At 36.1% G+C, this 22,884-nt stretch overlaps 1 protein-coding gene across 14 annotated transcripts in view; it reads right to left on the reverse strand.

The window, feature by feature from the left end:
* The window catches only part of Rbms3 (RNA binding motif single stranded interacting protein 3), a 1,369,918-nt gene that overhangs the window by 546,326 nt on the left and 800,708 nt on the right, over positions 1–22,884 (reverse strand). For 12 of the 14 annotated variants that reach the window (XM_013077038.3, XM_021238654.2, XM_087181429.1 and 9 more), the window contains one exon: positions 13,625–13,797. In XM_013077038.3, the coding sequence (XP_012932492.2) occupies positions 13,625–13,797 (173 nt within the window). The remainder of the gene's footprint in view (positions 1–13,624; positions 13,798–22,884) is intronic. The other 2 variants (XM_013077039.3, XM_004857815.3) reach the window with 1 other exon arrangement.

Genomic DNA, 22,884 nt, shown 5'->3' on the forward strand with positions numbered 1-22,884 from the left:
AACATCCTATAAGAATTTCTTTCTTATTTTATTTCCTTTACTATCATTTAAAAAGCGGTGTTAACATAAATTGATTATTTTGTAAGGTTTTGGTGCTGTGGAAGGCAGTCTCTTCCCCATGTGTTCTATGGGGAAAATGATGGTTTAAGATGTAAGAAACATTAAAAGGGCCTGATCAAAAAGTCATCAATATTTCTTGACAAACGTTTACTATGTACATGATATTAGCAGCATTGAGTGAAATGCTGAGTTGACAATAATGAAGAAGGCATTACCTTTGTCGTCATGGAAATTATGGTCCCTAAGAGAGAGAGAGAGAGAGAGAGAGGATATCATCTATCTTCTGGCTATTATACCTTACATACTTGGGGAAAATTAACCATAGATTTTTAATATACTATTTTTGGTACATTAAATACATACTTTCCCTGTTCCTTCATAATCTGATTTTTTTTTTCTTTATTTGTTTTCCACTTAGATCCCTGGTCAGTTGAGGCTTAGAACATTAACCTTTCATAAGGTTCCAAATTTACTCCTAAGAACAAGGTGCTTAGGAATAAAAGAAGAATAACATGTTTGCAATCAATTCAATGTTTTAGCAATTAACAATGACACCAAACATTTGTGTCCAAAGCCAACATAGCATCCTGAATTTAAGTTAAACCACTGTAAATAAAATCCAGGTAAAATTTAATGTTGTGAATGAAAAGATAAATCATCTAACTAAGACTGATTAATATTTTAACATGCACTGCTCATTGGGAGAAAGCAGGGATTTTAGAGAACTGGAAATCAGATAGTTGTGTATTGAATAGAGGAACTTTCAAAAACTCATAAAATCACTGAGACGGCTGAGGCTTCAACAGGTGAAGGAAGTACTAGGCCATAGAGCCCTTTGGAGGCTGAGCTGGGAAGAAATATCCGGTCTCCTAACTCCAAGTCACAGCACCAGCGGCTAATCCTTGCTAATGTCCTGCCTGGTCCGGTGCCCACTTTTGTGACAATTCCCAACTGCCCTATGCTGGCCAACAGGGAGCTTCGGACAGAGGGGTAATACTCACACTGATAATTCCTCCCCCCTTGGACACACCAGGCAGATTTAAGGCCACTGTTGCTTATTTCTTTTGGCACTATATTGGGGTCCGTGGTTCCTCAGCTTCTCTCCGTTTGCCCAGAAAACTCTCAAAAGAGTAAAAAAGCATGAAATAGGCTGCTCCCATATCTGTCAACACATACATGTGAAACTGAAATTCTGCAATGATTGTGGGAAAAACACACAAAACAGAACCCAAAAACCTCTGGAGCCAGTTGGAAAAAGGAGCCACATTATGTTGCACTGAATACAGTGTCTCAACGTTACACAGGAACACCAAATAAACAACAATAACAACAAAAAATAAAACCAGTACATGTAATGCATCCATGTGGACAATACTTTTTTGTGAAGCATAACCCTAATTTAAATATCATTTAGATATCTTGTCCATGACATAAAAGCGATGTCTCTTTTGGTGTTAAAATAATTTTTACAAAATAATATCTTAGTGCTAGTAAATTTATGCTACTTGATTTATGAGCTAATAAATGATAGCGAGTAGATATTTTATTTTAATATCACCTTTAACAAAATTAATATTTGACAAAACCAAGTTGACCTCCTTCCCCTTATTTTGGTATTTAACTACTTTTTTTTTTAACTGCTTTTCTAAATACAAAAGTCTAAGAATTATCATACTAATCTACATTTGGTTGTTTATGCAGGCAATGAGTGATATATTAAAACTATCAAAGAACATTTATTTATACCACAGTGATCACCTGGAAATAGTAACTTCCATTTGAAACATGATTTCATATTTGCAGATATTTCATCTTAGTTTGTCTGATAGGTTTTCATTCTCATTGTTTAAAAAGAGAGGACATCGATACCAATAAAATACAATTTGATAAAAAAATTTTTCCCCAAACCATAATCCAACATTATCTTGTAAGTGTGTAAGTAATAGGCATACTGTTTGGCCAGAATACTGCAAGTAATAAATTATTTTTCTGTAGTGGCTTTAAAAAAGATTCTGTTGTAGCCAGTGACTGGCATTTTTGAGACTGGAGCATACATCATAGCTTGGTGTCACCAACAAATGGTAGAAAGGATCTTCCTTCTTTTCCTCCATACACTGGTATTGAAGTACCTAACCCATAGGATAAGTTCTGCTGAATAGTGTCTACTTCAAAAACTTATGCATTTTTTCCAATAGTGAAATCCAAGTAAAGACTAAAAGAATAGGAAAGAATAAGAGTAGGATCTAATGCTTTGGTTTTAGTCCTCATTCAGTCTCCTTTAGGAAATGGCACTAGGTTTTAAAACTTCAGAGAATTTCTTAACCTCTCATTGGCTCAGTACCTTAGTTTCAAGAGAGAATAATGGTACCCAATTGGCAATAGACAGACTTCATAATTAAATGATATGATACTTGTAAATGGAGTTCTGGTTGACCTGGGACTGAAGGTATCCTAGGATACAGGACTTTTATGTTAAAACTGGGACAGTCTCCTGCAAACCAGAAAGAGTTGATCCTTTTACCTGGAAAGTGCTTACGACAATACCAAGTACAAAGCAGTCACTAAAGCATCAGCTCTCACTATAATTGTCCTTTTCATTGGAATTCAAACATGGGATGAATACACTGCATTCATCTCGCACAGAATTGGTGTGAAGTTGTAACCTAACACATCTTATCCTTTTGCTTTAGAGTTGGAAAAAAAGAAAGTTACATACAGAGGCAGAGAATCAAGACCTGACTGTTTATTTAAAGGCCCACAGAAAATCACTTTCTGCTTAGACAAAATGATTCCAACATGAATGTGTTCCCTGGAAATATCCCTCTCTTTCTTCCTCAGAGGTGTCATTCATTATTAGTGAGGGACAGCTCCTTGTTTACATTTTAAAATGGGGGAAGCTTTTCACCGTTCTCCAAAAACCTCATTTTTAATTCTTATTTGAACTGTTTGTGGCCTTTTACTAGTTCGTTGTTATGAATGTGTCTTAACGACACCTAATATCCAAAGAAATATGCAGGTGATTATAGTGATCAGCAAGTTCATGGTCATTGCACCACTGCTCTGTGTTGAAACACTCAAGTTGCCTGTGGATTATGTCTCTGGCCTGTCCTGTGATGTTCAAACATGAATCGATGAAATGGATAAGCTCCTTATCTGAAATCGGGTTCCTTAACCAAGACTTGTGCAAGAATCAGCAAGGTTCAATGTTGCAGGTAACAAATTAATGTTAGGCTTAGTGCTTTTGAGAGGGCTGCTGTTATCAAAAAGCAATATTTGTGTCTTCAATGACAAAAGTAATGTATTTATGTATACATACTTTAAAATTAAAGAATCTCAGAACATTAGAGACAAAGGATTTTGGACTGTGTGATGCACAGCTTCAATAAAGAGCAAGAAATCATTTGAAACTAGCTACTAGTTTCACAGTGGGTGTTCAAATTAGAATCCAATTAATGGAGAAAGTTCCCACAATCATAATACTCCTCAGGTGCCCACTCCTGCCAGAATTTATTTAGATGTTTTCCTGTGTATTAATTCATTTAATTCTCTTAAAAACTCAGGAAAGAGAAGTGTTGTTACTATATCAACTTTACAGAAGTAATACTTAGGAATACAGAAGTTACATTGATTTGTCCAAGGATCTATAGCTAATAAGCAATAGCTTTGAGAGCTAAACCTAGGAACTCTGGGACAGAGTGATCCTTATAATGGTGTATGTAGAGACAGCTATATAAAGAACAGAGATGAGAGGCTCTCTCTATTTTCCCAGGAAGAACTCAACCTAAACTAAACTTGACTTGCATCTGAATTTATATATTTATGAAAAAATATTTTAGTAATTAATTTTAAGTATCTATCTCACTGAATCTAAATTTAGTGTACTTGTTTAAATAATTTGAGGGCTTGTAAACAAAAAGAAATTTAAAAAAACTGGTTCAACCTAAAGGCAAACTGAATCTATTCATTCAGGAATAAAATCTAAGTAGTATTACAATACCAGTGAAACATACACATATGGAATAAGGTTGTTAAATATGTTCCGAACTACCTTTTCATGCAGAAGAGCTGTTCTTGCCATATCTTTGTTTCAAAATTGTCCATTTAGTTTTAAAAAAATATTATTATGAAATATTTATGCCCCGCAATTATAAGTGTCTTTAAGGATTTTTTGTACTATATTTTAATTTTCTTTTTTTTATTCTTAAGGTCTTTTATTGGTACATTTTAGGTTTACAATACTTTTACATTTATCATTGGGTGCTTATACCTGTACATGATGTATCTTGATTCTTATTTTTTCCCCATTACCTGTGTGCCTTTCACCCTCTCCACCCTTCCCTATTTACATAGACATCATTTCCATTTTTTTCTTCTCTCATTATATTTTAATTTTCACCTCTGAAATTCAGTGTAACTTACAGTATTTCTTCTGGTATTATAATGTTTATGGTACAAAATATAGCACTACACAATTGATAGCAATGATGATGATAAAAGGCATTGCAAAATAACACAAAGATCCATCCTTACCATATGTGTATAATCTCAGTTAATAATCACACAAAGTTCAGTAAGGATAATATAAGAACCCAAATATATACTTGTTAGAATATAGAACACTTAAAATTTTGAGTGAGTTGAATTTAATCCTGCTATATAAAAATACAAATAAAGAATTTTTCATAGCATAAGTTAATAACATTAACTAGAATTTATTAATGGTTTAATACATACCAAGCGCTATTCCGGTTACAAGATCTAAATGATTTGGTCAAATTTCCATAGGTAGCGAATGTTTAATTAAAGCCCACGAGTGACTCAGAATTACGTGCTCTTCTCATGATATCATTCTGCCTCTTCACTTTCTCAAGCAGGATGTTTTTAAACTGTGAAATTCTTAGCATATGATTATATTTAAAAACAAAGTTTTGGGATGAAGGAAATGTTTTGCATCTTAATTGCTACAGTGCTTACATCAATGCACACATTTGTCAAAAAGTATCAAAGCACCAGGCCTGCTGAGAATGCCTGTAATCCCAGCACTTGGGAGGTTGAGGAGAGAGAACTGCCACGAGTTTGAGACCAACCTGGACTACATGGTGTGTTCAAGGCCAGTGTCTTAGTTACTTCTCTCTCATTATTGAAACAAAATACCTGATACCCAAAGTTAAAAGGGGAAAGGTTTATTTAGCTCACAGTTTGTAGAGGTTTCACTACATAACTGGCTGGCTCCTAGGCAGGGTGGTATGGCAAACATCTAGACACAATTCATAACAATCCTCCTTTGGCCCCCCCATGCACATTCCTTCATGCAAAAGGTATTTAGTCCATCTCCAAGAGTTGCAAAAGTTCTAACAATTTCAGCTTTGCTGAAAAGTCCAAGTCCAAAGACTCCTTTGAGATTTAAAGCAAACTCTTAGCTGCGAGCTCCTGCACAAATGAAAAGGAGTTAAACACTTTCACTTTCAATGACCCACGATAGACATTATCATTCCAAAAGGTAAAATAGAGGAGGATACAGAGGAATGGGACCAAAACAAGTCCAAAATCCAGCATGGCAAACATTAAGTTCTATAGTTCCATGTCTAGCATCCGAGGCAATTTGTGGCTGAGATGTGAACTACAAAAGATTTGGATGGCTCCACCTCTATAGCATTTCTAGTGGTTGTAGCTTCTGTTGGGCTGGCTCTGCTGCCTCCTTACAGTTTTCCTTAGATGATCCACGATTCTGGCTTCTCCAAACTTCTGGGCTCTCCACTCCACCTTCAGCTTCACAATTAAATTTACACACTGCCCCCTCTCCTGGGCACACTGCCTGGTCTCCTTATGTTTAAATCTTCTGATCAATGGAAAGCTAATTGGTAGACCTTATGAAGCTACTAGGTCTTTTAAAAGTCTGAGTAAAGTCAAATCAGAGAATAAAATTGTGCTTTCCTATTAGTATGGGCATCATTAACTACTAGGTTCTCAAATTTTGCTGCACACTAGTGTTACTTGTGCAGGCTTTTATAAATCCTTATGCCCAGCCTGATCCTATACTAGTTAAATCATAATGTTGGGAGGATGAGATCCAGACTTCCTACTTTTAAAGGTCCCATAGGGATTTTCATAACTAGTTATAGATTTGGAAACCCATGAATTGTGCCATCTTTGTTAGTATTTTATAAATGTTTTATTTGTTATGAATTAAGTCTTTGAAGTTGGAGCCAGATTTTGAATTCTGATGGCTATATAATCTTGTGCAAGCTTTTTAATTTCTTTGAAACTTAGTTTACTCAAATATTACTCAAAAATTTTTATTTCCACCTCTGAGAGTTGTTTTGAGCATTAAATGATGACACAAAAACTTAGCAGAGAACATGGTGTACGATATACAATTTATGCTGTTAATAATACATGTAATTACAACAATGTATTATTAATGCCAATTATTAATTACTGATCAATTACAATATCTGGTTTATAGTAGAGAGTGGGCAAATATAATTGCACCTAATCTAAATTAACATATGTAACCAAATGTCAGATCTGTGCTGATTCAAGGAATTAAAATACCTTTTTTGAGTCTTTAAGGAACTCTCATTTGAAACAAAAAGGGAAGGTTAAAAAATTCTAGAGTTCACTTCCTGCTCTCACCTGGCACCACAAAGATTTATGACACCTGAAAAGTGGCTCCTTACCTTAAGTCTGACTTGTAAAAGAAAGCTACTAATAAATTACACGAAACTTTTAAATCTTCAATGACACAGTAAAAAAAAGAACTCAAAAAATTCCAGCCACATTTTTCTTGTTTACTTGGTTACTCTAGAGTGCATGATGACTTGTTTTCCTTTAGTTATATCTGAACAGTTTGACAGATTACTGTGACAAGGTTACTTTTAAATTGATAAAAGGTTTGATTGTGTCGGAACATTTGTCAAAACTGTCTGACACAGTGTATAATGGACTCTGCACTGAAGCCTGGATGGCACTTGAGTCTGCTCTTACTATTCAGCACTCAGTGTGCACTAGGAGACATTCAGGAAAGTCTGCAGGATTAGCGGGGTGGCTCTTCAGCTCTGGAGTACAAGCTCTCTTATTTTGCTCCACTCTCTTTTCATTGTGGCTGTTTCTCCTCTGTGGTTAAACGCTCAAGTGACATTCACAGTTTCACTTTAAAGGGGGCAACGCTAGGGTGTCATAACTTGAGGAAAGACAACATTTATAGAAGAAAATGCAACATAGCTGACTTTCCTGCCTTTCCGGTGATAACCGGAAATACAGTACATGTGCACCTCTCTGAATGTTTTCCTCCATTTTCTTTCAATCTGTTGCAAGAGGCCTCAGCAGAGCCATGCTCACTTCATAACAGAAGAGCCCTTCACATTGTTCCTTCACAGTATTTAATTAAGGCCAGGTTATTTAATCACATAGAAGTGGGGCCAATTGACCAAGGCCTTCTGAGAGCATTGTATTAATCAAAATGTATAAGCTACAAGTATGGTTAGAGAAAAGACATTGTAGGCATAGAAAAATGTAAATGTATTAATGATGTTTTGCATGTTTTCACATTATGGCTAATATGTATACTTTTAATAGTAACTTAAACGTGTTTCAAGGGCATATTTACAATCATATAATAAAAGTGACCAGTTTCTGTGAAAGGGAAAATATAACTTACTATGTGAAAAATCACTATACCACCAAAATTTTATTCAGTCCAAAAAGTTGCTCTCTCTCACTTTATGAAACTGAATCTGTCTTTTCTTACTTCTATCTCCTCCTTTTGTGATAAGCATAGGGGGCATATAATCAAAGTGTCTACCCATGGTCTCCAATTGATAATCTACCCCATGAATCTATTTGTATAATCAACTACAGTTTTAGTCTTCAATATATTTGCTTTGAATGCTTTTAATGTTATTGCCACTAAATGTTTAAAAGAATATTGCTGTCCTATTCATGACTGGGTAAGAAAAGTAATTAAATAAAGATCAATTGATTTGTATTCTATATTGTGTTCTTTTACTGGTTCTTTTAAAGTTACTTTCATTAATTTTCTCTCAAGACTAATGCTTTTTAATGAAAAAATGAATGCATATGACAAAATAAATCTTTCAGCACACATAACTGCTTTACCATTACAATTCTTCTCATGTCCTCTTCTGAATAAAAATCACTCGTTTTCCAGCTAATTTTTCAACTACATCTACTCTGATTGTTCCTTGATTTCATAGGATCTCTTCTCTTCACTGTGCAGCTGGAGTTATCTTTTGAAAAAAATCTAATTGTGTCATCTTCCTGTTTATGGCAATTTAATGGTTTCCTCTATTGCTCCTAGGATAAAACAAAGTTCCTAACATAATCTACAAAGTGGCCAACTTGTCTCTTCATGCTTCCAGGCCATTTTGTCCCAGTGTTCCATGTCCCTTTCTCTGCTATAGCCAAATTGGCTTTTTCCAGGCTCTTGTCCTTGGTGTACCCTTCTAGCAACTGGTGTTTCTACACTTGAAGTTCCCTCTGCCTAGAGTGTTCTGCCCTTTCTTCCTCACCTAGGTAAACCTATTCATTCTCCTGATCTTTACTCGGTTATCACTAACAAATGATACTGGGTAATCTCATGTTTTCAACTGTCTTAATATCTTGCTCCTCTTAGTTTTTGCACATATAGTCACAATTTTATATCAAATCTTGTGATTCTTTAATTCATATTTACTTCTCCTAGTCAAATATAAACTCCACTAAAGCAAGGCCTTTGAATTTACTGACTTTCCAATCCTCAAAATAAGCATGCTTTAGGTACTCTATAAATATGTCTTCATTGAGAACATAATAAAGTTCCTTGAGTTCTCTCAGGAAAAATATAAGGGCTTAGTATATTATTTTCTCCAGTATACACAATGTAGCATATTCATTTAAAGCAGCATAAATGAGAGATTTTTTCATAGAGTAAAATCTAGTCTTCAATTTTGCCTTTTCTTGATGTTACTTACAATCCGAATATAGAAGCTTTGATGATGAATATGAATGGAATTCCATAACAAGAACTCGCTCTCATATTATACATTGAGAAATAATGCAATTTCTATTATCTTTAATATCATTTTCTTCCTGTTCATTAGCATTAATATGGATGTTGTATACTAATACTAGAAAATTCAATACAACTATGTCTTCTTGTACATATTTTTAAAAATTATTTTATTAGTATGAACGTTATTAAATATTTCATTTCCTCTAATATAAGCAGTATTATCTCTAAAAAAGGTTATAATCTTGTAGCAATTAATATGGAAAATGGATCCTGTGACAAGATCATCTAAAGCTACCACTATTATCTGTTCTTTTAGGTGAAATTATTTGGAAATACTGAAAGAGTAATGGGAATGCAAAATTTTTTTCATCTTTAGGTTAATAATGTAAAATAACGACCACTCTAAGAGACCAACACTACAAAAGAAGGGACAAGATTTTCCACATCACCTGCTTTGGTCTCTTACCCACAGCTTATCCCGTCATCATGTCAAAAGCATGCAGCTGAGTCCATTCAAGCTGTGGCCCTGTCAACACTGCATTATGATTAGAGAAAGTCATGAAAGATTCTCCAGAGAAAGTTTTATGCTAAATAATGAGGCCCTCAAACACTCATCAGAATTTTAGATGAAATAAACGTAACAGGTTTCAAGTACAAATGGATTATTGTAGATACAGGAAGGAACAAAAGTTAAAAAGAACAAGTCATTTATCTACGGCCACAAACCCAATTGATGGCTCAGCCAGGTTTAAAAGCTAGATATCTTAGTGCACACATTTCCATTGCCTGATCACATCAGTTCTGTATGATTCTCCAAGAAAAAATAATTTAAACAATAAATTCCATGTCCAGATCACTTTAGTAACTGGGAGACCCACACTTTTACGATCACAAGTCACATGAGCCAGATCTTACTAGCTAGCAAATAATGATAGGAACCAGTAACTATTATCCTCTGTTCACTTAGCATTCTTTAAATTTCTCAAATGTACATATGAAACATTGACTAAGCTTGTACCCTAAGTAGTAATGTTTCTACATCGCTTTCCTGCCAACACAGACTTCTTGGTAACACTTTCCATTAATAAAATTCTGGCTACCCCAGTGGTATGTTCAGTAAAAAACAGCTCTCTAATAAAATAAATTTCATCTAAAAATTTGACTTGTAGGATTTTCTAATTACTGTGTTATAAATACTCCCACCCTGTCCAATTTCAAGCTCCAGGTTTGCAACAAAATATCTGAATATTTATCAGTTGGTCCTAGGGTACAAGTTACAAACAACCTCAACACACCGCTATTATTCCAAGGAATCACAGACGAAACAAAACTCACCTGACTCATAACAAGGCGAAATACAGACCTTAAAAGAAGGTGACTTACTTCAAGATCACAGATCTGCTGAGCTGATTTTAATACCAAAAATTCCACCTTAATGGTTCTTGTCAATGAGATGAAACTTTATGCATTAGAAAAACTTAGTGGTCCTCATAGGACTGTAGAGACAAAGGCTTCTCAGAAGGTCAGTGATGTCAACACCACCAGCGACCCTGTTGGAAAGGCACGCTCTTTGGCTCCACCCTAGACCTACTCTGTTGTGTCTCTTATTGGCTGTCTGACCTTCAAATGAGGGCATCATCTCTCTGAAATATAATAATCTAATTAATATTAAAGAGACTCCATTATGTAATGAAATTTGAGAACCTAGTCATTAATGATGCCCATACTGATATGAAAGCATAATTTCATTTTCTGTTTTAACTTCTTTACTCTGACTTTTATAAGGTCTAGCAGTTTCACAGGATCTAGCAATTTGCTTTCAATTAACTAAAAGATTTAAACATAAGTGTTATTGGTAATTTTGAGAAGAACTTGACTTTTTCATTGCAAAATTAAAAATTTTCATTACAATATGGAAAATCAAGCAGAGGAACTACCCTGGACCTATTGTGTATTAATTCCTCTTTTCATTTTCTTTCTTTCTTTCTTTCTTTCTTTCTTTCTTTCTTTCTTTCTTTCTTTCTTTCATAGTATTGGGAATTAAACCCAGGTCCTTTTACTAAATGACATCCTCAGCCCCCACTCCCACCGCCTTTTTTGGAACAGAGTCTTGTTAAATCAAATGGCCCAGGTTGGGCTCAAACTAGCCAGCCTCCCCAATTAGGCTCCTAGAGGATTGAATTTACAGGCTTGTGCCACCACACCCAGCATGAATCATAATCTTTGAGCCCAGAAATCTACATTTCAGCAAGGTCTGTGTTATAGAACAAATGGAAAAAAAGTTTCCTCAATAAGCACAAATAATTTTTATGGCTGAAATTCAAGTATGAATCAAGAATAGCTTTTTTAATATATTAGCATCTATTAAGGGAGAGCCTTCATCAAAAGTTTCTATCAGAAAGCCTGAAATCTTTCATAGTTACAAAGACTTTACTTCTCAAACTATTTTAGATTTTTCTTAAAATAAGTACAAGTTGATTCATTTATCTTGTAGTTCTCAACTCCAATATTTGTAGATCAAAACTTAATATCCACTTTACCCAGTTTCCAGTTGATGGGCACTTGGGCTGCTTCCAAGCTTTAGCTATTACAAACTATGCCGCTAGAAGATGTGAAATTTTAATAAAATGGAGTACTACTCAGTCATAAAGAACAAAAAATTAGAGTCATTTATAGCTGAATGGATGCATATCGAGGCCATACTCTTAAGTGAAATAAATAGGACACACATGTGTAAATACCGAATAGTTTCTCTAGTGTGAGAAACTGATAGTGTAAACAAGGGTTAAAATGATTAAAATGAATACTTGATAAATTGAAATAGGAAGAAAAGGTCCAAAGATGAAGGAGTGAAGGGAGGGGAAGGGAAAAGGAAAGGAGGGAAAGGAAAAAGTATGAGAAAAGAAAAAAAAATGGAAATGAAATCTATGTAAATAGGGAAAGGTGGAGGGGGTGAAGGGCACACAGGTAATGGGGAAAAAATAAGAACCAAGATACATCACGTACAGGTACAAGCACCCAATGATAATTGTAAACGTATTGTATACCTAAAATGTACCAATAAAAGAACTTAAGAAAAAAAATTAACATCCATTCATATGTCTTAACATTGGCATTTTTAACATTTCTTTAAAAGAAACTTATTTTAAATAAACATTTCTGTTTCAAATTTCTGCTTTACCTCTTTCACAAATCAAGGTTAGAAAGTAGGAAGAAAATGTTCCTAAAGGAAGGGGAAAAAAGGAGGCTGGTAGGGAAGGGAAGGAAGGGGAAAAAATGAATAGAAGGGAAAAAATGGGAACAAAGCTTTTTTAAGGGGAATGGGGAAAAAAGAAGAATCAAGATAAATTATGTACAGGTAAAAATTTCCTATGATGAATGTAAACACTATGTATCTCCAAAGTGTGCCACTAAAAGTAATAATAATTAAGGCAGTCAATAGTAACAAGGTGTCATCACCTAACCCTATCCACTATATTGTCAACTGAATAAATTATAGTTATTTATAGTTAGAGTTATTGTTTTGGTTCAGCTGACACTTTCTGCTGTTTTAATATGAGCACCCAAACTTAAAATCCAGAACAAGGACAAATATTCTCTTTTGTGTTTTCCTCTTCCAATATTTTAGGGGCTGGGAAATTTACAAAATAAATATCCTCTCAATCTTCTTGTAAAAGCATTGCAAAAGAGAAAAAAGAACAATTGAGTGATTTTTTCCCCAAAATTTAAAAGTATCTAGCAAAGGATAGAATGAAATGACAAATACCTGTACTGGCAGTATTTTGAAAATGATTAGGCAGCAGTCTAAAAATGCAGGTCTGTGATTCATAATCCATTATTCATTTTTAATTTCTTTTGAAAGGTAAACTTAAGAATGGTTAATGTACTTGCACAGAAATGAGATAGCTAATATCTTAAGTGGCGGTAGATAATAAATTAATGAAAATATTTTGGAAGAGGATTTAATTATTTCCACAATTCCTAGCAAATATAATATTGCTTGGTGAGTACAGTGCCTGGCCTTGATGGGGAATAGTCTCACTGAACTTCACAGTAGTGTTTTCAAGGAAGCTGGAGGATTATTCACCTCATTCTCCAATGACTTAGTCCTGGTTCAACCTGAATTTACTGATCACTGGCCCAAACAGCTCTGGGACACAGGAAGTAATCATCCTGCAATCAACCACTTTGGAGTTTTGGGGATTCCCTTCACTAACACTTCTCAAGAAACCAACTTCCATGAGATTTGTCACTGACTGAACTGGCCAGATCCAGCACACTTTTGCCAACGCTCTCCATCTTTCAGGTCAACATGACTGAATCAGTCAGGACTCCCACGCAGATCTGCTCAAGAGCTTCCACTGCCACAGCAATGAAAAGCTTCCTACTCCCTGAAATCAGCTAAAATCGAATCTCAAATTTCAGTGCCGCTCCTTCAGAAGAGTCCTCCTCACTGAGACACCAATGGATGGTACAATGGCACAGTCACAAGCGCTGCCCATCAGGCGGCATGTGGATTAGAAAAGGCACAGAGAACAGAGGGACACTTACGGTTGGCACAGCTTGATTAGGTCCTGGTCAGTAGTGCCTGGTGGAAGGCCTCGAATGTACAGGTTGGTTTTACTCAACTGTTCCCCGCTGCTGTTGCTGCTGCTGTTGTTGCTGCTGCTGTTTGTGCTGGGGCTGGGAGGAGCCATGGGGTGGGGAGCTGGTGCATAGGACTGCTGCAAACAGAAAAAGCTGTTACTGGAAAAACAAAAGCCAGCACACCTGTTCACAGGCCAGCAGCACAACTCAAAAGCAATGCAAGCTGCTCATCCTCTCCAATCCACACATGCACACACATGCTTGAATCACTGTGCTGTATTGCTTCTGAAAACATTGCTTGCTTTTTCTCCCTCTGGTCCTACAGTTCATTCAGCATAAATCAGCCATAAATGGGACAAAAACAGGTTAGAAGGTGCTCCTGGAAGAGTGATATGGCTTTTGAATTTGTCCCTCATCACACTGACTTTCCTCCTACCTGTAAAGCATCTAGTCTTTCTCCCTCATTCACAAAATAAAACAGCTCACGCCTGGCACCAAACAAAGCTGGGACCAAAGTCCCTAGCTTACCATTAACAGTCAAGCATCTTTCTTTGTCTCTACTCTCTTGTTCTCACTTTTTCTCCAAAGAAACTTCCTAATATTGTTTTCCTCACTTCTAATGCCCAGCACAATTCCTGATGTGTAGAAGTTATTCTACAAAATGTGATTCTGTGAATGAATGAATGATAGAACCTGTGCTCTTTTCTCCATTCCCAAAAGTGCTTCTTCATGTTGAATGTCCCCTGCTTGCAAGACAGAGCCACAATTCTTTCTTCACATTCAAATCCCCTTTAAATTATTCTAATCCAGGGTCTTCATCTGGGCACCACGCACAACCTGGACAGGAAATGTCCTTGTATGAGCTGTCCTCTTTACTACAGGATGCTCAGTAGTTTCCTCAGTCTGTTACCCACCAGATTCTAGAGGCAGTCATCTCCTAGATTTGAATACCAGAAATATCTCTAGAAATTGCTAAATGTCCCTTCATAAGAAAGGATCTCCCTTATTAGTGACCACTGTTTTATTAAATCACACAATTTTATGTCAAAATAAAAATGATAAATTGACTCCCAGAAACTTGTACTGAATGAAGGTACTTTATAAGCATACATTCCAGAATTAGTAAACATAGTTACTCCTTATGCTTATTTCTTTTTCACCCAGGCATAGCTTCAAAACTTCTCAAATTGTGTACTGTCTTGGTTGAGTCCCTGTTGTGTCTCTTATTGGCTGTATGACCTTTGAATGAGGACTTTATCTGAGATGTAGTAATTTAATTAATATAAAAGAGACAATAAAAGTACTCTTCTATGTCATAAGATCTTTTAAAAACTCAATGAGCTAATGCAAGCAGAATGATTTCTGGATGTTGTTAACTGCATAATAAATATTAGCAGGCATAACAATAATGTTAATATTGCTGTTGGAATCCATCTGGTCAGTGATAGTACTCAATATAACACTCCCAGATTTTCTCAATTGTATCATAGAATGTTACTCAAAGACACAATGAACACATTCATCAAGATTCCAATGGGAAAACTTGCTGGATTTAATCTCAAAACCAAATTATCGGGGTTGTGAGGTAAGTAGTTATCAAATAGCATCTTTGGGACACAATAGCAAAAAAAGTATTTATTCAGATGATGTCAAACTCTTCAACTTTTTGTGCCATGGAACAAAGCTCAGGGATAATATCATAATTCGAGGGAAGGAGAATAAGAAAAGTTATACTACGATTTCATTCTTTTAAAATATCTAAAAATAGCATAATCAACATATACAAATGGACACACCAACGGTGTCCAGGTGAGTGGATCTATGTCCTGCAAATAGAACTTAATCTGTCCTTTATCATAGCAGCTGAGCTCTTTAAAATTCTTCAGTGGCTTCCCACTGAGCTGAGGCTAAATCTAGACTCAGTGAATCTTCCTTAAAGTCCTGTCTGGTTCTTTCCCTATCTCCCCAAATACTCCTTAAACTGGGCTCAGTTACACAGAGGCCCTCCCACCCTCTCCACTCAGCCCAGTTCTACTTGATTGGCTCTTACTCATCCTTCTGCTTTCAAACTAAGTATCACTCTAAAGCAATCTGTTATTTTCCTTCCTAGCTTTCACCATATTGGGTCTCTGTCGAATGTCTTTTTGGCTTACTTATTTAATACCTGTCTATAGCACTAATCTGGATGTTCCCTAAGGGTAGGGAATGTGTCAACCCTTACATTAATAGCTTGATAACAGTGCTTGATACATAGTAAGTGCTTAATAAATTTTTAGTATACATCTTGTGCAATAAAAATGGAATAAACTGTACTATAGAGACAAGAGGCCATTTTTAAGTAATACTTAGCTTTCTTTTTTTCTTTCTTTCTTTCTTTCTTTCTTTCTTTCTTTCTTTCTTTCTTTCTTTCTTTCTTTCTTTCTTTCTTTCTTTTCTTTTTTTTTCTTTTTTGGTACCGGGGATCGAACTCTGGTCCTTCCAGCTGCAAACCAGAAGTTGGCACCACTGAACTAAATCCCTGGCCCTTAGCCTCACTTCTTGCAACAATAGACTATTTTACATCTTCTAAGATTTCAGTTTTGCCCCAATCCATATTTTCAAGTGGCTTGAAGATGATGCCTCTTAAATTCAGTGTATCAAGGTGTAGGTTATTGCATCTCTTGTCCCATTTCCCAATTTCTCACACCAATCATCCATCACAATTACCTCATATTTTTTAGTGTTACTATCATTTTTCCAGCTTCTATGCCAGAAATTAGATGCTGGTTCCATCTGCTCTGTCATTCTAAACTTCAATACATAGTCAGGCAACAAAATCTCTGGATTCCTGTTTTTCCTTTAGGCCAGACTGCACCAGCTAGGATGTAAATGCTTTAAGATTCTTCTCTAGTCTCCTTTCCCTCATGATTCCCTGTTTAAACCTCTGATTTATTGGAGGGAAGGGAGCAGGGGTCAAATTGTCCAATATAAGCACAAACTGACAACAAATCAAGGAATGGGGAAACAAGAGAGCAAATATGACAGGAGCAAAGTCCAAAGATTCCATCTCCTTTCTTTAAAATAAACATTTTCTTCAATCATCTCTTCAGTATTACTTAGGTTAACATCAATATTTTTAGTGTAGAATTTTAAAATGAAATACACAAGAGGACGCTTTGTCTATTTGGATTAAATGGAATGTATCCATTACCTTTTTGAATTTAGGGTTTGCATAAAGTTCAAGTTTCTTTGCTTGTATAAAAGCCTAATACTTGTTTTCTGACCTAAAAAATTCTGTTTCAATTGTTCTCTTTTCTAAACCCTACACACAGGAAGTGTTCAGTTTGTGCCTTCCTGGTCTCTCTATCTCAACACAGGTCACATAGGATTAATCTTTTACTTCCTTTGTATGCTTTATTCTCTTAAAATTCCCGAGACCTTTTTAAAGCTGTTTGCTTCCACTTTCACCTCCTCTTAAAATTCTTTGAATTCCATCCTGTACTGAGGCTTCTTTAAAAATAAGATTTTGTTTAAAACAGTTTTTTCTCATTGCATAGCCTTGAAAACCACCAGGGAGCCAGAAGAATGTCTCCAGCTTTATGTATCACAGATCAGATGGACCAGTTCAGGCTGAGCCCCTAACTGATCAAATAAGAGAGCAGGAGCTACAGCATGATCAATATGTGTTTACTTAATTCTTTCCCCCCCAGGGCTCTTTGCAAGCATTTCCATAACCAGAACACCATTTAGTAAATTGCATGATGTCTAAAACAATAAATGTGCCCTCCAACGGGCACATCGCATTTCACTAGGGAAGGAAAAAAAAATAGGCAAAAGCAAACCAAAGTGGAGATGAGGACAGGAAACTCCTATGCATGGAAATGAGCTGTGTACTTTATAAATGACAGTAGAAGCACAAGTTTATGGAGAAGGGGCGTATTTCAGAAACCTTTTAAAAATTGTGTACCCCCAATGTGATTTTCTGTGTCATATATTGGTTTGTGGATTCTAAATATTCTGCTGAAGAAGGTGGAATTCTCATTGTTGCTGAAGAACTCTATCCACAGATTGTCATGCATAGTACAGAGGCTCTTCCTAATATTTAATATTTCATTTGACTGCTGATGCACTGTGGTTCTGGTAGCAGTCAGAGTTGTAAATCATTCTTTGGTTTTAAGAATTATAAATGGCTTCCTTTCCACCCATTTCCAAAAACACATCCTTTAATCAACACAAGGTTAGCAAAAGGTTCCCGGAATGTCTGAGAAATGGCACAGGCCTAAATGAACTAATTTGTGAAAAGTAAAATTCCATTGTGTATGCTATGAGTGCCAATGATAGATGACCAAACTATAGTGGGGGGGGGTGGATGGGAGGAAAGAGAAAGAAAGAAAGAAAGAAAGAAAGAAAGAAAGAAAGAAAGAAAGAAAGAAAGAAAGGGGAGTCAATAATCTCTAGTGGTTAATGCATCACAGAAGCCACTTTCCTGATTAAAGCAGCTCTACTTCCTTTCTCAATGGTTTGTCTCTAGATGGATTTGAAATTTTATCATTGACTAGCTTTTCAATCGTTTTGAGCTACTGAGGAAGGGATTTTAAAATGTTAGCAAATAATGTTTTCCTTCAGATAAAACTGACTGCTATATTGCTCCAAGTCACACTGTACAAATCCTATTTAGGAGGGAGGACTTGCAGTCTGGGGTTACTGAGCACTATGCTGTGTTGCCATAGGGCAAGGGATTGCTAGGAACTTGCAGTGTCAGCACAGTCAGAAGTGAGGCTCTGGGTGACACTGATTCAAGGAGGAAGTGAACTTTACTTGAAGGCATCCACAGTGAACAGGTAGGCAGGTTTTTCTTAAATGTTTATTCATGGAGGCACTGCTGGGAGGGTCAGTTAGAAATTACGGAACAAGGGCTAAAGTTCAATAATCACACATGGAGGCTCCAAATCAGAGCATCTATACCAGTGTCCTCTTTAGAAAATTAAATAAGATGACTTGGCATCCATTTGGGAAGATATGATTCTAAAAATTGTGCTTCCAGTGTTTGTAGGTAATGCTGTTGGCTGCTTGCTAAGCATTTGATATATTATCTTCACAAAAGCTCAGTGAGGCAAACAATATTCCTCTGATTTTACAAATGAGGAAACTGAGATACAAAAGGGGTAAATGACCTTCTCAAGGTCACACAGCTGGAGACCAGGTTTGAACCCTGGGAATTTGACATCAGAAGCCAAGTTGTTTCCCAGCCCTGCCATGTGATAGAGCTTCAACTCTTAATGATATGGCCACCAATACACATAAACACTTCCTTGAGGTCAACTCTGAAGGATGAGACAGGCAGAAGCCCTGCTGTACCAAAGTCTGAGTAGGAAGCAAAGATGATGATAATAAATAGTAGGAAATCAAAGGTTAGCAAGACCTTCCCTGTATTTAAGTCTGTCTTAAAATTTAATTTCAGAAGGGAAGTTGCCATCAGAACCAAGCATGCTATGAGTTTTTCAAATAATGTCAAACAAGTGGGTTCATTTGTCAAGATTCATGGTTTGTTATTTAATAACAGGAAAATGAACTGGCTTGTAGATCATCCTAAGCAGCTGATTCATTTAGTGTGCTTTGTTAATATGTCTCATTTTTCAAGTTTGAAAACTGTATCAACCCGCTCCTCCTACATCCTTTTAAAATGTGTTTCAGTAGGTATGAAGGGAGGTTAGTTATATTTTTTTCTGCTTGTTTGTTTTAACAGAAAGTATATAGTACACCTAATAAATGTCACTTGCACAACCATAGGGTAAAGAAAATAATTGAAAGTAATCTTTTATGCAATGTCAAACTATATTTCATGAACACTTGTCTATAGGCAGGGTTGTATTACAGTATTACATATACACTGAGCAGATAATTTTAAATCAGAATTCTCAATTTTGGCACTATTGACATTTTAGACAGGATATTCATTAGTTGTGGGAGCTGTCTTGTGCTTGTAGGATATTTAAAAAGATCACTATTCTCTGTCTTCTAGATGTCAGATGCACTGCAGGCCCCTAAGTTGTGACAATCAAAAATGTCTTTATATATTGTCAAATGTCCCCTGAGTAGGATTAAGGAATTTTCTCTACTTGAGAACCACTAATTTAAACAAATCCAGCCCCCTTTTTAAAAGGTCAATACAGTACTCCCCACGGAGTAATGATACTAATTCAGTGGTCGAACTGAAACTCATTTCACCAAAATCTCCACCATAAAACCAAAGTTCTGCTCCTTACTCTTAAGTATATATAGCATTTACCCCCTCCACCCCTGTCCTCTGTAACCAAGATGTCAGTATACTACATTTCATTAGCTGCAGACTAGGACTGAAACACACTTCTCTATCTGATTGAAAATGTAACTCTTTTACAAAGAGAATGTTAAATATTTTTGCATGCAATTTCTCTTGGCTGGAAATCACAGGGCCCTGTTCCCAAACGGAAGTTAGCTCTATTGCCAGCATCTGGTTGCTGGCAGGATGTGGAGGCACTTGGTCTGGTGGGTTTTTGGAGTAGCCTGGGACTCCATCACATAGCAGTCTTTTCTGCTGATGGTCTCCTCAATTTGTTTTTATTCATCTCCAGTGCAATAGAATTTGTATTCTTTTATCCACGCAAGGGTAAAGCCCTGGATAAAGTCCCCCACCCATGGGAATGACATGCCAACTTATCCAAAAACGAATGTAAACCACATTCCTGTCTTAAATCATACATTATTTAGCCTGCACGTACGCATGCAATCCATTGCTTGTCTGACAATGCTGCTGCTGGCTGTTGACTTCGTTTCCCAGACAGTGTAATCATCACATAACCCTGCTTCTGCAGAACTCTCCTCGAGTGAGAACACAACATGAGAAAATGGACACTTCAAGAACTGTGACAGTCATTGGTGGGTCTATAATAGACTCAAATGAGGGTGGATATGAATACTGTCCATGCAAGCAATAACAAATGCAGCTAAATTAATAGATAAAGCAAGCCATGCAATTTTAGCCATGGTTTCATGAACCACATATATTATGGCTTCGCAATTTTATGCTAGGCAATTGGCTCTCCATTATCTAGAATATGACTACAGAAAACAATTGTTTTAGTGATGCCTTTTATAATAGTTTGGTGAGAATCTGGCCCACTTCTCTTTTCCTTCCCACAGCTCAGATATGGAAATGAGCAATAAAGGACTCCTCACAAAAGGCAATCCCTTGAACACCCTTTGCCAACTGGCCTAGGAGGCAAATCGCTGCTGTCAGCAGCAGGATCCTGGTGCTTAAGACCCCAGATCACCTGCTGAGAATCCAGCTTTGCCATTAACTAGGCATTCAACCTCCTGTGAGTGAAAGCAGGATTGTGATGATTTCATTCATAGCATTGTTCTGAAGCTAAAATATGTAAATTACATGTAAAATATTTAGTCTTGTGCCAGGCACAGGGCCAGTACTCAACAAATATTCCTTTTTTATTTTGTCATCATCACCGACATCATCGTCATCAGTTCCACAATCATCACCATCCTGAGGCAGATCCTTGAAATCCACGCTGCTCTCAGCTCTAGTTGGGATCATTTGCCTGGAAGGTGATGCTGTAAGAGCTAGTCATTCATTTAGTTTTTGAAGCACAAGAGCCGCTATACTTGAAATGAAATTATGTCATTGGAACTGTTTTTTGTCATTTTCATCGAGACTCAGAATGCAGTAACTAAGCAGTGATGAAACAATCATTTTGGATGGAATGGCTAATTAGCTTCAAGGTATTTACAAATCACTACTCAGTTTTTATTAAAATTCTGTTAGGACAAGGTTCACTTTTGTTCTAAATATTAGTTTTGAAAACCTCAGCAGATCACATAATCACCGAGTGCTCTGTGCTATTTACAAAGAGGCTCAATTTAAAGTCACTGAATTCCATTCAGAGGGTTAGATATTTAAATGACATTTTAAAATCTATGGTACTTGGAAACACAAAAAAACTAGTTATTATTCAGCTCAAGTGCCTATCAAAAATTTCATTAATAAATTTACAAGCTAGAGAAGAGTGCCATGAATGATGTCAGCAGCATTTTATCATGATTGCCAGTTGTCCAAACAACAATGGTGTCTAGTCTTTGTCCGAATACTTCCTTTATATTGACCAACTATTACCTCTTCAGGAAACATAAACACAACTAACCCATATTTCAAGATTTAAAGCATTTATAGCCTGTTAAAAGAGTCTTGTCTATATTCTGAAAACCACTCAAACTGCTTGTGGCTTTAATATTAATAGTGATTGGTTGCTTGTGGAAAAATGAGCCATGATTGGTGTCTCAGAAGGAGATTACAATGTCAGTTGCACTATCAGCAATCATTCTTAGAATCAGGGCAGTCTCCAGAAATGCTGAAGTAACTACATATAGTATGCCATCCAGTTTTCAGAATTTTATATCCATTAACTTATTTCTTGATTTCAGAACTCTTGAAGGTAAGTGCCACTGTTACCATCAGATGGAAAAGGACAACCCTGAGACCCAGGGAGGTTAAATGACTTTCCAACTTGTTCAGCTACCCAGTATCATATCCAGGACCTGAAGCTAGGTGTCAGCAGTTAATCTCAGCTTTAATTCTAGATACATACAATCTAGTATAATAATTACATGCAGCTATATAAATTTACATATAATTAATTTCAATTCAATTCAATTTTAAATATAGTTCTCAGTTCTACTAGCCATTTTTCAAATGCTCAAATACAAATATGGGTACTGACCACTGCATCCAACTGGAAGACAGAACATGTCCAACATGTTAGAATGTTCTATTGGACAATGCTGATGTAAATCATTGTTACGGTTATAAAGTATTGTTTTCCACTCTACATTACAGGTAAATAGAAACTATATGTGCTTAGAAAGTACTGGTCCTAGTTTAGATGGTGCTAATTTTTAAGTAAAATTATTCTCCCTCATTAAAGACCATTATTTAGCCTCTCTCTACACCCAAGGTGTGGATGGGTCTACATTGTGATACATGAAATTCCTTTCAAATGATATATCTCTTGACTAACCATTTACATTATTAAGATATTTCCAGGAAGCAAAATATAAGACAACAAGATGTATTTTATTTTTTTAACTAATAACCAAGGTTTCACTGGTATTGTAAAACTGTTAAAAAGAGAAAGAACAAAGGAGAGGGAGACAAGGAGAAGTAGAGAAAGAAAAAGAAATTGAGATTAACCATT

Source organism: Heterocephalus glaber, unplaced genomic scaffold, assembly GCF_053883595.1.
Source record: "Heterocephalus glaber isolate CG9 unplaced genomic scaffold, H.glaber_assembly_v1.0 deba00001472, whole genome shotgun sequence".
NCBI classification, from domain to species: domain Eukaryota; kingdom Metazoa; phylum Chordata; class Mammalia; order Rodentia; family Bathyergidae; genus Heterocephalus; species Heterocephalus glaber.